Below are 15002 nucleotides of genomic sequence, written 5' to 3'. Positions count from 1 at the left end.
AGCCGTTTTGCAGAGGTAATAAAGGAACATTTTGTATTTTTTCTAACTTTTGTGTGTTTTCATAACAGAATGGCTCATATTTAAAACACTTACCCATAGCTAGTTGAAAATGTGAATGAATTCTTCATTTTTAGCCATTTTGCAGAGGTAATAAAGGAATATTTTGTATTTTTTCTAACTTTTGTGTGTTTTCGCAACAGAATGGCTAATATTTAAAACACTTACCCTTAGCTATTTGAAAATGTGTATGAATTCTTCATTTTTAGCCTTTTTGCAGAGGTAATAAAGGAATATTTTGTATTTCTTCTAACTTTTGCGTGTTTTCGCAACAGAATGGCTCATATTTAAAACATTTACCCTTATCTATTTGTAAAAGTGTATGAATTCTTCTTTTTTAGCCTTATTGCAGATGTAAAAAAGGAACATTTTGCATTTTTTGTAACTTTTGTGTGTTTACGCAATAGAATGGCTCATATTTAAAACATTAACCCTTTAGATAGTTGAAAAACAGAATGTAAAATAAAAATTAACCAGTATTGCAGAGGTCATAAAGGAAAATTTTGTATTTTTTCTAACTTTTGTGTGTTTTCGCAACAGAATGGTTCATATTTAAAACACTTACCCATAGCTAGTTGAAAATGTGAATGAATTCTTCATTTTTAGCCATTTTTCAGAGGTAATAAAGGAATATTTTGTATTTTTTCTAACTTTTGTGTGTTTTGGCAACAGAATGGCTCATATTTAAAACACTTACCCTTAGCTAGTTGAAAATGTGTATGAATTCTTCATTTTTAGCCGTTTTGCAGAGGTAATAAAGGAATATTTTGTATTTTTTTCTAATTTTTGTGTGTTTTCGCAACAGAATGGTTCATATTTAAAACACTTACCCTTAGCTAGTTGAAAATGTGTATGAATTCTTCATTTTTAGCCGTATTGCAGAGATAATAAAGGAACATTATGTATTTTTTCTAACTTTTGTGTGTTTTCGTAATAGAATGGCTCATATTTAAAACTTTTACCCTTAGCTAGTTGAAAATTTGTATGGAGTCTTCATTTTTAGCCGTTTTTCAGAGGTATTAAAGGAACTGTTTGTTTTTGTTCTAACTTTTGTGTGGTTTCGCAACAGAATGGAACATATTTAAAACACTTACCCTTAGCTAGTTGAAAATGTGTATGAATTCTTAATTTTTAGTCGTTTTGCAGAGGTAATAAAGGAATATTTTGTATTTTTTCTAACTTTTGTGTGTTTTCGCAACAGAATGGCTCATATTTAAAACACTTATCCTTAGCTAGTTGAAAATGTGTATGAATTCTTCATTTTTAGCCATTTTGCAGAGGTAATAAAGGAACATTTTGTATTTTTTCTAACTTTTGTGTGTTTTCGCAACAGAATGGCTCATATTTAAAACACTTACCCTTAGCTAGTTGAAAATGTGTATGAATTCTTCATTTTTACCCGTTTTGCAGAGGTAATAAAGGAATATTTTGTATTTTTTCTAATATTGTTGTGTTTTCGCAAAAGAATTGCGCATATTTAAAACACTCACCCTTGGCTAGTAGAAAATGTGTATGAATTCATCATTTATACCCGTAGTGACGAGGTAATAACGGAATCTTTTGTATTATTTCTCACTTTTGTGTGATTTCGCAACAGAATGGCTCATATTTAAAACACTTACCCTTAGCTAGTTGAAAATGTGTATGAATTCTTCATTTTTAGCCGTTTTGCAGAGGTAATAAAGGAATATTTTGTATTTTTTCTAACTTTTGTGTGTTTTCGCAACAGAATGGCTCATATTTAAAACACTTACCCTTAGCTAGTAGAAGAGGTGTATGACTTCTTCATTTTTAGCAGTTTTTCAGAGGTAATAAAGGATTATTTTGTATTTTTTCTAACTTTTGTGTGTTTTCGCAATAGAATGGCTCATATTTAAAACACTTACCCTTAGCTAGTTGACATTGTGGATGAAGTCTTCATGTTGATCCGTATTGCATTGTGCCTCAAGAAATATTGTGCATTTTTTCTAACTTTTGTGGGATTATACAATAGAATGGCTAATATTTAAAAGATTCACCCTTTAGCTAGTTTAAAATTTGTATGAATTCTTCATTTTTACCAGTATTTCATATGCCATACATTATTTTATTTACGATAATATATGTTTTGTTTGTATTCGCAACAGAATGTATCATATTTAAAACACTTAACCTAAGCTAGTTGAAAATGTGTATGAATTCTTCATTTTTAGCAGTTTTGCAGAGGTAATAAAGGATTATTTTGTATTTTTTCTAACTTTTGTGTGTTTTCGCAAGTGAGTTTTCGTGTGTTTGTGTGTGTAAGTTTTGTGTGTGTGTGTGTGTGTGTAATTTTTTGTGTGCATGTAAGTTTTTGTGTGCATGTAAGTTTTCGTGTGCATGTGTAAGTTTTTGTTGTGTGTGTGTGTGTAAGTTTTTGTGTGTGTAAGTTTTGGCGTGTGTGTGTAAGTTTTTGTGTTGCTGTGTGTGTGTGTTGTGATGATGGTGTGTGTGTGCTGTGTGTGTGTGTGTGTGTGTGTGTGTGTGTGTGTGTGTGTGTGTGTGTGTGCTAGTTGTGTGTGTGTGTGATGTGTGTTTTTGTGTGTGTGTGTGTGTGAGTTTTGTGTGTGTGTGTGTGTGTGTGTGTGTGTGTGTGTAAGTTTTTGTGTGTGTGTGTGGTGTGTGTAAGTGTGTGTGTGTGTGTGTGTGTGTGCGTGTGTGTGCGTGTGTGTGGGTGTGTGTGTGTTTGTGTGTGTGTGTGTGTGCGTGTGTGTGTGTGTTTGAGCGTGTGTGTGAGTTGTTGCGTGTGTGTGTTGTGTATGTTTGTGTGTGTGCAGTGGTGTAAGTGTTTCGTGTGCATGTGTAAGTTTTGTGTGTGTGTGTGTGTGTGTCATGTGTAAGTGCTTGCTTGTGTGTGTGTGTGTAAGTTCTTGGCGTGTGTGTGTAAGTTTGTGCAGCGTGTGTGTGTGTAAGTTTTCATGTGTGTGTGTGTGTGTAAGTTTGTGTGTGTGTGTGTGTGTAAGTTTTGTGCGTGTGTGTAAGTTTTGTGTGTGTGTGTAAGTTTTTGTGTGCATGTAAGTTTTTGTGTGCATGTAAGTTTTTGCGTGTGGGTCTAAGTTTCTTGTGTGTGTGTGTGTAAGTTTTTGTGTGTCCAGCTTTTGTGTGTGGATGTAAGTTTTTGTGTGTGTGTGTGTAAGTTTGTGTGTGTGTGTGTATAAGTTTTTGTGTGTGTAAGTTTTTGTGTGTGTGTGTGTGTGTAAGTTTGTGTTTTTTTGTGTTTGTGTTTTTGTTTGTTTTTTTTTTTGTGTGTGTTATTTTTTTTGTGTTTCTTTAATTTTTGTTGTGTTTTTGTTTTTTTTTTGTGTGTGTGTGTGTGTGTGTGTGATTTTGTTTTTGTGTGTGTGTGTGTTTTTTTTGTGTTCATGTGTAAGTTTGTGTGTGTTTGTTTGTGTAATTTTTTGTGTGTGTGTAATTTTTGGAGTGTGTGTGTTAGTTTTCGTGTGTGTGTGTTAGTTTTCATGTGTGTGTGTGTGTGTGTAAGTTTTTGTGTGTGGGTGTGTAAGTTTTTTTGCGTGTGTGTAAGTTTTTGTGTTTGTGTGTAAGTTTGTGTGTGATTGTAAGTTTATGTGTGCATGTAAGTTTTTGCGTGTGGGTCTAAGTTTTTGTGTGTGTGTGTGTGTGTATGTTTGTATGTTTCTAATCTTTTGTTTGTTTATTTATGTTTTTTGTGTGTATGTGTATTTTTGTGTGTGTGTGTGTGTGTGTGTATGTTTTTGTGTGTTTATGTTTTTTTTGTGTGTGTGTGTATATTTTTGTGTGTGTGTGTGTGTGTGTTTAATTTTCTGTGTTTTTTATTTTTGTCTTTTTTGTTTAAATTTTAGTGTGTTTGTGTGTAAGTTTTGTGTGTGTGTGTGTGTGTATGTTTGGGCGTGTGTGTGTTTTTGAGTTTTTTTTTGTGTTCATTTTTTTGTTTTTGTGTGTGTGTGTGTGTGTGTGTAATTTTTTGTGTGTGTGTATTTTTTGGCGTGTGTGTGTTTGTTTTCGTATGTGTGTGTGTGTATGTTGTTTGTGTGTGTGTGTGTTAGTTTTTGTGTGAATGTTAGTTTTTGTCTGAATGTTAGTTTTCGTTTGATTGTGTTAGTTTTTTTGTGTTTGTGTGTTTTTTTTAGTTTTTTTTTGTGTGTGTGTAAGTTTTTGCGTGTGTTTGTTAGTTTTCGTGTGTGTGTGTAAGTTTTCGTGTGTGTGTGTAAGTTTTTGTGTGTGTGTGTTTAAGTTTTTGTGTGTGTTTAAGTTTTTGTGTGTATGTATGGGGCCCGGGGGAGGACCTTTGGGGCCCAGGGAGGGCGTTTGGGGTTCCGAGGGGCCCTTGAGGAGAGAGGGGGCTTTGGGACCCTCGGTGGACCGTGGTGGTCCGGGGGAGGGCCTGAGGGAGCCCCGAGGACCTTTGAGGACCGGCAAAAGTCCTTTGGGGGCGCGGAGGGCCAGTGGGGGCCGGATGACCCGGTGGGAGCCTGGGGGACCTTTGAGGACCAGGGGAGGGCCTTTGGGGGTCTGAGGAGGGCGTTTGGGGCATAACATTTCGAAATTTTTACTTTTTAGTTTACTTTTTTTGCGGCGCATCCCTGCGGCGCATCCTGCGGCGCTTTCCTGCGGTGCCTCCCTGCGGCGCATCCCCTGCGGCGCTTTCCTGACCCGCGGCGCATCCCTGCGGCACATCCTGCGGCGCTTTCCTGGCCCGCGGCGCATCCCAGCGGCGCTTCTCTGGTCCGGGGGACCTTTGAGGACCGGGGGGAGGGCCTCTGGGGTCCGGGGTGCCCTTTGGGGGTCCGGGGGCCCTTTGAGGACCAGAGGAGGGCCTTTGAGGGTCTGAGGAGGGCGTTTGGGGGGATGGGGCTCTTTGGGAGCTTGGGGGACCTTTGAGAACCGGGGGCTACGTTGGGGGTTGGGGGGGGGGATCGGAACCCTTTGGGGTTGGGGTAGAGGACCTCACAACACTGTTCAAATGAAACTTGTGTATTATAACGACCACAGAGTTTCACCCTCAAATTCTCTTCTAAAACCTTTCCTAAAATCTTCTTTCAAAATGTCTCTAACTGTTTCGCCGAAATAGTTCCATAGCCTGTCTAAAACAGTTTCGCCCAAATAATCCCTAAACGTAATTTCAGCGTGTTCCTTTTGTTTTTGGCATCTCTGCGCTAATGCATTTCAAATTAATAAGAAACCTGATTCCCGCGCTAAAATAATTCATCGCTAAGATGTTTCTTGGAGAATTGTTTCCATGGCCTTTGGTTATTAATATCCTTTGGAGTTCGACCAAAAGAGTTGTTTCCGAGGCAATGACATTAATGACTTGGATCTATTCCTGGAGAATCGTTTCTAGGCGAATATTTTTAAAGTCTGACAGATGATGTCATTGGTTGATTGATCTGTCAAGAAAGGAGAATTAATTTGTTGTTTCTAAGGGGAATTATTGATTCATGATAGGTGAATTGAGGTCGACAGCACAGGTGTTCCAAGGTCGATGTTGTTGTTGTTGTAAGTGCACGCTCTCAGCGAATGTCAAGGTCGATGTTGTTGTTGTTGACACACTTTGATTAAAGAGGTCATTGACCCCATTAACCACGTGTTCTCCCTAATGAATCTATGCCCATATTTGGGGTGCTGTCACGATCAATAGGGTCACTTCTACTGAAAGGGCACTAGCAAAATCAATTTCAAATCGAATGAACCCTTTTTGATGTTTCTACGACAACTCTTTCAATGAAAAACTTATATGCCCTCAGGGCATGACTTAAAGTCCTTGCCCTAAGGGTTGTGGGGGGGGGGGGGGTCACCCAAAAAGACCTAATTTCCAGAACTTTCAACTACGGTGAACAAAATGGCTATCTCAAAATGTTCCTTGGATGTGTTTGGGGAAAAAGTGGGCGTGAGAGGGGGGTTAGTTGCCCTCCGATCACTTTGGACAATTAAAAAGGGCACTAGCCCTTTGACTTTACAATCGAATGAACCTTTTTCAAGTTTCTGCGACAAAGATGTCAATGAAAACCTTATATGCCCCCAGGCCATAACTTATAATCCGTGCCCTGAAGACTATGGGGGGGGGGGGAGTGTCCTGCTCAACGGCATAATTTCCATAACTTTCAACTACGTTGAACAAAAGGGTTATCTCAAAATTTGAATTGGATGTGTCTTGGGAAATGAGGGGCGTGGCAGGGGGGCGAGTTGCTCTCCAATCACTTTTGACAATTAAAAAGGGCACTAGCCCTTTGAGTTTTCAATCGAATAAGCTTTTTTTGTAGTGTCTACGACAACGCTTTCTATAAAACCCTTATATGCCCCCAGGGCATAACTTACAACCCTTGTCCCGAGGGCTGTGGGGGAGTGTCCTTCTCAAAAACATAATCTCTATATGAAAATCAACTACGCTGAACAAAATGGCTATCTCAAAATTTTGATTGGATGTGTTTGAGGAAAGGGTGGGCGTGGAAGGGGTTGCCTTCCAATCACTTTCGACTATTAAAAAGGGCACTAACCGTTTCAATTTTCAATCGAATGAGTCCTTTTCGAAGTTTCGACGACAACTCCTTTGATACGAAGTGCCCTGATATGAAAAAAAAAAAATACATTGTGCCAACATCGTTCTTCACTTAGGCAGCGCGATTGCGCTGCCTATGATTTGAAATAATCTTTTTTTAATATTAATAATGCGTGTTAGTATAACCAGGCACTATTTTTCTTCAATGTTTCTTCCCTTTGACATCCCTATCGTTCAAGTGTGTAGAAAATCAATTGGCTGAACAAAATATTTAATTTAAGTAGTATTTATATATTTGAATAATGGGCAAATAAGAGTTTAGCCTTTAGGGGATTTGAGGAAGCTAGCACCAACACACTTATTTGTAATTTTGGCTAATTTTAAGTTTGTTTTCATCATTTTTATTGCTATCTTTACTTGAGGTTTTAATATTACTCTTTACTATTTGCCATAAAACTTCGTGTTATACGGTTGCTACCATACGGTGTATAGTAAATGCGGTGCATTATTTGGTGTATTATACGTCCGAAAGATCGTTACCTTGACTAGCCGAAAGTAAGTGCCGGTTCAGTGAATCCTAATATAAAAGATCACCTAACAAATTTTAAAGATTCAGAATTAACAAAAAAATAAATGAAAATATTTTGAGGCTGAAAAACAGAAATTTTGAATTGGATGGGAAAGAGTGTCTGCCAGCTTGTCAGCTTCAGGTGGTACTCTACTTGTCTATACATGGTACTATGTTCAGCAATGCGGTACTTGTCTAAAATGTAAAACACACTCGAGAATTTGTATTGTGAATACCCGGTTTTTCACGCTGTCTATACCAGACAATAACCTTCGGCTCGTTGAGAAACCACATTCTAGATTTTTTTAATTAAATATTTCGTTGGTATTTTGGGTAGGTTAGGCTATTTTAGGTTACGCGCTCTGGGCAGCCCCCCTTCCATAATTCTTTGCGGTAGTTTTCATAATTTTGTTACTAAAGCATTGTATTTTCATCATATTTTGCTTCATTTCATTTCAAGTCTGACAGATGATGTCATTGGTTGATTGATCTGTCAAGAAAGGGGAATTAATTTGTTGTTTCTAAGGGGAATTATTGATTCATGATAGGTGAATTGAGGTCGACAGCACAGGTGTTCCAAGGTCGATGTTGTTGTTGTTGTAAGTGCACTCTCTCAGCGAATGTCAAGGTCGATGTTGTTGTTGTTGACACACTTTGATTAAAGAGGTCATTGACCCCATTAACCACGTGTTCTCCCTAATGACTCTATGCCCATATTTGGGGTGCTGTCACGATCAATAGGGTCACTTCTACTCCTTTCTAAGAGTCGAAAGTGATTGGAAGGCAACTAACACCCCTTCCACGCCCACCATTTTCTCAAACACATCCAATCAAAATTTTGAGACAACCATGTTGTTCAGCATAGTTGATTTCCAAATAGAAATCATGTTTTTGAGGAGGACAATCCCCCACAGCCCTAAGGGCAAGGGTTTTAACTTATGCCCTGGGGGCATATAAGAACAATGTTGGCACAACGTATTATTTATTATTTTTTCCTTTAGACCAGGGCACTTTGTATCGAAGAAATTGTCGTAGAAACTTCGAAAACGGCTCATTCAATTGGAAACTAGAGTAGTCGAATGTGACTACTGTTCCGATCGAAAGTGATCGGAAGGCAACTAACACCACTTCCACGCCCACCATTTCCCGAAACATATCCAATCAAAATTTTGAGATAGCCATTTGGTTTAGCGTAGTTGATTTTCAGACACAAATTATGTTTTTGAGGAGGACACTCCCCCACAACCCTCAGGGCAAGTTTTGTAAGTTATGCGCTGGCGGTATATCAGGTTCTGATAGAAGGCTTTGTTTTAGAAAATTCAAAAAAGACTTGTTCGATTGGAGGTGCCGAGAACTTGAGCCCTTTTTCGTATTTGGCAGTGATTGAAGGCCAACTAGTCCGCCTCTCAACCTCACTTTTCCCTCAACCACCAACACTCAAAATTTTACTACGGCCCGTTTGGTCAACGTAGTGTAAATTCCTTGAAATTAGGTCTTTGAGGATGACAACGCCCCCCCCCCCAACAGCCCTCAGGGCAAGGGTTGTAAGTTATGTCTTGGGGGCATATAAGGTTTTTTATAGAAAGCGTTGTCGTAGAAACTTTAAAAAGGGCTCATTCAATTGGAAATTGAAATGGCTAGTGCCCTTTTAATAGTCGAAAGTGATTGGAAGGCAACTAACACCCCTTCCACGCCCATCCTTTCCCAAGACACATCCATTCAAAATTTTGAGATTTTGTATTTGCAAGTATTGAAATTATGCCAGAACATAATTTGCACTTTACTGAAAAAAATACAAATGAATGTGCATTGTCATTTTAATATACATATACTGATATTTAGTAATCAAAATGTCATTATTATGTGATTTATTAATTTTATAAAAGTAAAAACTATTATATTTTTTCAGTAAAGTGCAAATTATGTTCTGGCCTTGGGAAGGCATAGGGGTTTTGAGCTCAAATTATGTTAATTTGTGCTCGTTTTGAGTTTGACTCGGTTATTTATTGTAATTTCTTTTCGTTTTGGGTTTCATTTATTTATCGATGCTAATTTGTTGTAGTTTTACGCTTGGTAGATTATTTTATTTTATTTTTGCAAATTTTTGGTTTAACGGAGTTCTTTTCTTTGAAAAACTTATTTTGTGGAAAAAGTTTTTTTAATTTATGACGGTAAAGAGCGACATAAAACTTAAAATTAACAAACACATCGTTTATTTGAGGGGGGCTACTGTCTTTACTGTCTCCAACATCTTTACTAATAATACGGTTCAGTTTTATTAAACAGTTCACAAGGAAGGCCGTATCCAGAGGGGGGAGGGGTTTGAACCCCCACCCCAAAATGTTTTTCCGATACGTAAAAACGTAATAAAAGTGAATATAAACCAATTTTGATGCGTTTTTTAAAGTATTTTTGTACACCCCCCCCCGAAAAAAATCCTTTTGTACCCCCCCCCCCCAAAAAAAAGTAGATTATGCAAAAAGTAGCTCTATTAGCTTATGCACAACTAAAGACTATCATAAATAAATTAGTAAAGACTCAAACTAATCGACTCAGTCAAATGAAGCTTAAAAACAAGTGCTTATAATGATCATTTACTCTGTACAGACTGCATGCCTGCACGAATAATAATAATAACAATAATAATTTATTTTTTAACCCGCTAAAGTAACAAAAGCGGAGTATAAATAGAAGAAAAAACAAAACAAATGCATACAAAGCGACTAAATACACAGTAATACACAGTAAAACACTAAATACACAGTATATACACAGTAAAAGCACTAACAATAACTAAAATTACGAAAGCACAGTAAATAACTAAATTTTGAATCCACCGATTCAAAATTTGAATAGTTTGGGGTGGAGGAGGAGTGTGCACAGCTGCGTTGTTGTATACTAATATTCTTCCAGTCAAGTACTTTACTGTAAAGAGTGGAAAGGGGGTAGAGGGGAGGGGGTGGTAGCCTCGTATAAAGGATGTGTTTTTCACGGACGAATGTATTACCACACTGCATTACGGCCTTTGAAACCAAGAGGCTGTAGAAATAGCGTTTTGATAGTCCTAAATCGATTGTATGTCTCAAAATATTCACTCGATAGCATTTTGACGTTAAAACTATTGTTTTGTCCGGAATTCGATTCGATGATGAGATCATGCGAAAGCGTCTCCACAACCATCCAAACAAGAAGAAGAAGAGTAAATTGTTAGTCTACGCCACAAAATGGCAGAAATCTTTTTCTATGACACAATCTCTTTTGCTACTTTAAAATGGCACTAAAACTTTTTCTTTTCTTTTTTTAAGGACATTCAGAAGACCTGCCTTAACTGTTTAAGAATAAAAAAAAAAAAACTGTTCAGAGTTATTTCCAGAAAAACTAGAAGAAGAAGAAATTGTTGTTCTACGCCACAAAATGGCAGAAATATTGATTTTTTTTTCTTTGATACTATATCTTTTGCTACTTTAAAATGGCACTAAAGCTTGATTTTTTTTTTTTTTTTTTTTTTTTTTTTTTGGGACACTCAGAAGATCCACCTTTTCTTTTCTTTTTTTAAGGACATTCAGAAGACCTGCCTTAACTGTTTAAGAATAAAAAAAGAAAACTGTTCAGAGTTATTTCCAGAAAAACAAGAAGAAGAAGAAATTGTTGTTCTACGCCACAAAATGGCAGAAATATTGATTTTTTTTTTCTTTGATACTATATCTTTTGCTACTTTAAAATGGCACTAAAGCTTGATTTTTTTTTTTTTTTTTTTTTTTTTTTTTTTTAGGGACACTCAGAAGATCCACCTTTTCTCTTCTTTTTTTAAGGACATTCAGAAGACCTGCCTTAACTGTTTAAGAATAAAAAAAGAAAACTGTTCAGAGTTATTTCCAGAAAAACAAGAAGAAGAAATTGTTGTTCTACGCCACAAAATAGCAGAAATATTGATTTTTTTTTCTTTGATACAATATCTTTTGCTACTTTAAAATGGCAATAAAGCTTGAGTTTTTTTTTTTTTTTTTTTTTTTTTTTTTTTTGGGACACACAGAAGATACGCCTTAATTTTTTAAGAAAAAAAAAAGAAAAATTTTCAGACATATTTCCTTCGCAATAAAGCGCAAATGAAACTAGACTTAAAAAAAAGTTGATGAAAATTAGCGCTATATTTGATTACCAAAATTAAATTGATTGTCACAAATAAACCTATTTTGAAAATAGATTTCTTCCAGGAGCCTTGAGCAGGAATTTTACTTATTTTTAAGCTAAAAAGAGAAACTAAAAAAGAGAAAAAAATGAATACTAACACTAAAAAAAAGAGACGATACTAATCGAAGAGAAACTAAAAAAGAGAAATATAATAGAAAAGAGAAACTTTCAAAGTAAATTTTGCTTTCACGAATGGCAGAATGTGATCAACTGAATTTTCTGTTAAAAAAACAAGAAAAACACTTTTGTGGCATTATAGCCAAAATATTTCTAAATTTTGTTTCAATCTATTTAGCTGTATCTTAATCAACGTTATCTAACAATAAGCTAATCTCAGACAAAATCTAAGTTTTGATTATTTTTCATTTAAGATTTAGCTACAAGGACTTACGATTTGCTTTTATTACTGTCTGTTCTCATTCTCTCACTGATGTTAACCCGACCATCTAGCTGTTTATCATACCAAGCGAAAAGTGTTCGAAGCAAAGACGGTAGACAATGTTCTGCTACTGTTCCAAAAGCTGTTAGCAGCTGATCAAATGATGGGTCTTCCCCAAGTTGCAAAGATTTAGAAAGAGGCTTCTCCTGTAACAAAAGCAAGGTTTAATTCCTTATCAACATTTAAAGACTGCTGTTATCATACCAAGCGAAATGTATCTCTTGATATGATAAGTATGTCGAAAATATATAGAAGTTATAAAATGTATAGAAATATATTCATAAAAATATAAAATATACAGAAAATACAGAGAAAAATGTATATAAATATACATTATAAAAATATATACAAATTATACATAATAAACGTTACATATAATTAATTAAAAAAAAACTTTCCAAAAATAAGTTTATCAAAGAAAAGCAAAGGCCATTTTAAACTTAAGCTCAGCAGATACAAATACCTGTTAAAATTCAAACTCAAAACGACCAGAAATTCCTATTAAAAAATAAATCAAACCCAAAACGAACATAAATTAAGTAAACAATCATAGCAAAAAACATACAACAAGTAATAATATAAATGAATAAATAGATCTTAAAGTGAGTAATGCTTAGATTGAATATGAAAATCAAGCTTAAAACGAAAAAAAATATTTTGCTATTAAAGTATAAATGAAACTTAAAACGAACAGAAATTAAATAAACAATCAATGCAAACAAACATACAATAGATATTAACGTAAATGAATAAATAAATTTTAAAACAAGTGAAACTTAAATTGAACATGCAAATCAAACTTGAAACGAACAAAAATCAATACGAACAAGAGTTTGGGTATCACCTCCTTCTCTCACTGTAAAAATCTAAAACCTACTGCGTCATTGGCTCATTACTAAAAACCAATTTTATTACAAATATTTTTTTGTACTTAATATTGACCATAAGCCTTAAAATGATATTAATATTTTGAACTGATGAGCTATCAGCAATTACTATCATTATACATCAAATTTTCCGTTTAATTTATTAGTTCTTTCTACAGTTGTTCAAGACGCATATAGTTTCACTACAAACAAGAGTTTGGATACTGTCCCCTTCTTTAACTGTAAATAAAAACCAAAAGCCTACTGCGTCATTGGCGCTTAACTGAAAAATTATATTGCAAATACTTTCTTTTCCAGTTCTAACAGCATTGAAAATAAAAATAAAATTACAGTGAAATAAATTCTTGAACTGATGTATCTTTCAACAATTATTATCATTATACATCAAATATTCAATTTGATGATGTTTATACTTTCCAGGATTATTCAAGACCCATGCAGTTTTGATCAACTTGCAAATAAGGCAGTAGGTTTTAGACTTTTACACTGAGAGAAGGAGGCGATATACAACATCTTGTTTATAGAGATTTTGTTCGTTTTCAGCTTGATTTGCATATTCAATTATAGTTTCACTCGTTTCAAGATTTATTTATTCATTTACATTAATGTTTACTGTATTATTCCTTGCATTAGATTTTTATTTAATTTCTGCTCGGTTTAAGTTTTACTTATAATTCAATAGCAAAACATTTTTTTTTTCGTTTTAATCTTGATTGTCGTATTCAATTCAAGCATTAGTCACTTTAAAATCTATTTATACATTTAAATTATTACATGTTGTATGTTTTTGCTATGATTGTTTATTTAATTTCTGTTCGTTTTGGGCTTCATTTATTCTTTAATAGTAATTTCTGGTCGTTTTGAGTTTGAATTTTAACAGGTATTTGTATCTCCTGAGCTTATGTTTAAAATGGCCTTTACTTTTCTTTGAAAAACTTATTTTTCGGAAAGTTTTTTTTTTAATAATTTTTGTTCGTTTTTGATTGCAAAAAGTTTCAAGTTTTTAAAAATTGCTTATTTCGAAATCACACCTTAAAAAAAAATATCAAATATTCATCAAAGTATCAAAACTGGTATCAAAGTAACAATATCAAAGTGAAAAAATGGGCTTGTGTCAACCTCGGAGTTTTTATTATTTTGTGTTAGAACTATTTTTAACAAAATGGCTATCTCAAAAGTTTTATCCGATGGGTTTGGGGAAAAAAGGGTGGGGGGCGGGGCTAATTGCCCTTTGGTCTCTTTTGACTCTTACAAAGTAAACTAGAACTTTCTATTTTCAATCAAATCAGCCCTCTCTGAAGTTTATACGAGTATGCCTTCTATAAGAACCATATATACTCCCAGAGTATAACTTACAACGCCTGCTCCTGGGCCTTGGGGGTTGTGTCGGCACCGGAGTTTTAATATCTGATGTTTGAACTATTTTTAACAAAATGGTCACCCCAAATTGTTATCTGACGGGTTTATCCATCCGATAAACCCAAAGGCATGAAGGGCGGGAGGGGCTAGTTGCCCTGCGATCTTTTTTACTCTGAGAAAATGAACTATAACTTTCAATTTCTATTCAAACGAGCCCTCTCTGAGGTTTATATGAGCATCCCTTTCATAAGGACCATATACGGCCCCAGGACATAGCTTACAATGCCTGCCCCCGAACCCTAGGTGGTTGTGTCGACACCAGAGTTTTTGTTATCTGACCTTTGAACTATTTTTTTAAAATGGCTATCTCAAATTTTGTATCGGATGGGTTTGGGGAAAAAAGGTGAGTGTGTGGGGGGGGGCTAGCTGCCCTCGGATATCTTTTGACTCTTAAAAAGTGAACTAGAACTTTCAATTTCCAATGAGCCCTCTCTGAAGTTTATACGAGCATCCCTTTCATAAGAACCATGTACGCTACCAGGACAATACTTACAACGCCTGCCCCCCGGGCCTTGGGGAGTTGTGTTGACACCGGAGTTTTTGTTATCTAATTTTAAAACAATTTTCAAAAAACTGGCTGTCTAAAAATTTGTAGCAGATGGGTTTGGGGAAAAAAGGGCGTCCGGGGGGGGGGGCTAGTTGCCCTTAAATCTCTTTATTCTTAAAAAGTGAACTATAAATTTCAAAATCCAATCAAATGAGGCCTCTATGAAGTTTATATGAGCATCCCTTTCATAAAAACCATACATGCCTTTAGGGCATGACTTAGAACGCCTTCCCTCGGGTCCTGGGGGGGTTGTATTGACACCGGATTTTTCTTATCTGACCTTTGAACTATTTTTAACCAAAAATCAATCTCAATATTTTCATCAGATGGATTTGGGAAAAGAAGGCGTGGGGGGGGGGGCTCTTTGCCCTCGGATCTCTTTTGACTGTTAAAAAGTAAGC

General features: G+C 35.6%; 1 protein-coding gene across 1 annotated transcript in view; it reads right to left on the bottom strand.

The window, feature by feature from the left end:
- Positions 1–15002, bottom strand: part of fry (microtubule binding protein furry) — a 303691-nt gene that overhangs the window by 266856 nt on the left and 21833 nt on the right. Inside the window, exon 4 of the mRNA XM_089104145.1 lies at positions 11701–11894. Coding sequence (XP_088960271.1) covers positions 11701–11894 — 194 coding nt within the window. The remainder of the gene's footprint in view (positions 1–11700; positions 11895–15002) is intronic.

Source organism: Artemia sp. Qi Xiang Cuo, chromosome 18, assembly GCF_049724085.1.
Source record: "Artemia sp. Qi Xiang Cuo chromosome 18, ASM4972408v1, whole genome shotgun sequence".
NCBI classification, from domain to species: Eukaryota; Metazoa; Arthropoda; class Branchiopoda; order Anostraca; family Artemiidae; genus Artemia; species Artemia sp. Qi Xiang Cuo.
Note: the sequence above shows the minus strand (reverse complement) of the source record. Positions and strands in the feature narration are given on the sequence as shown.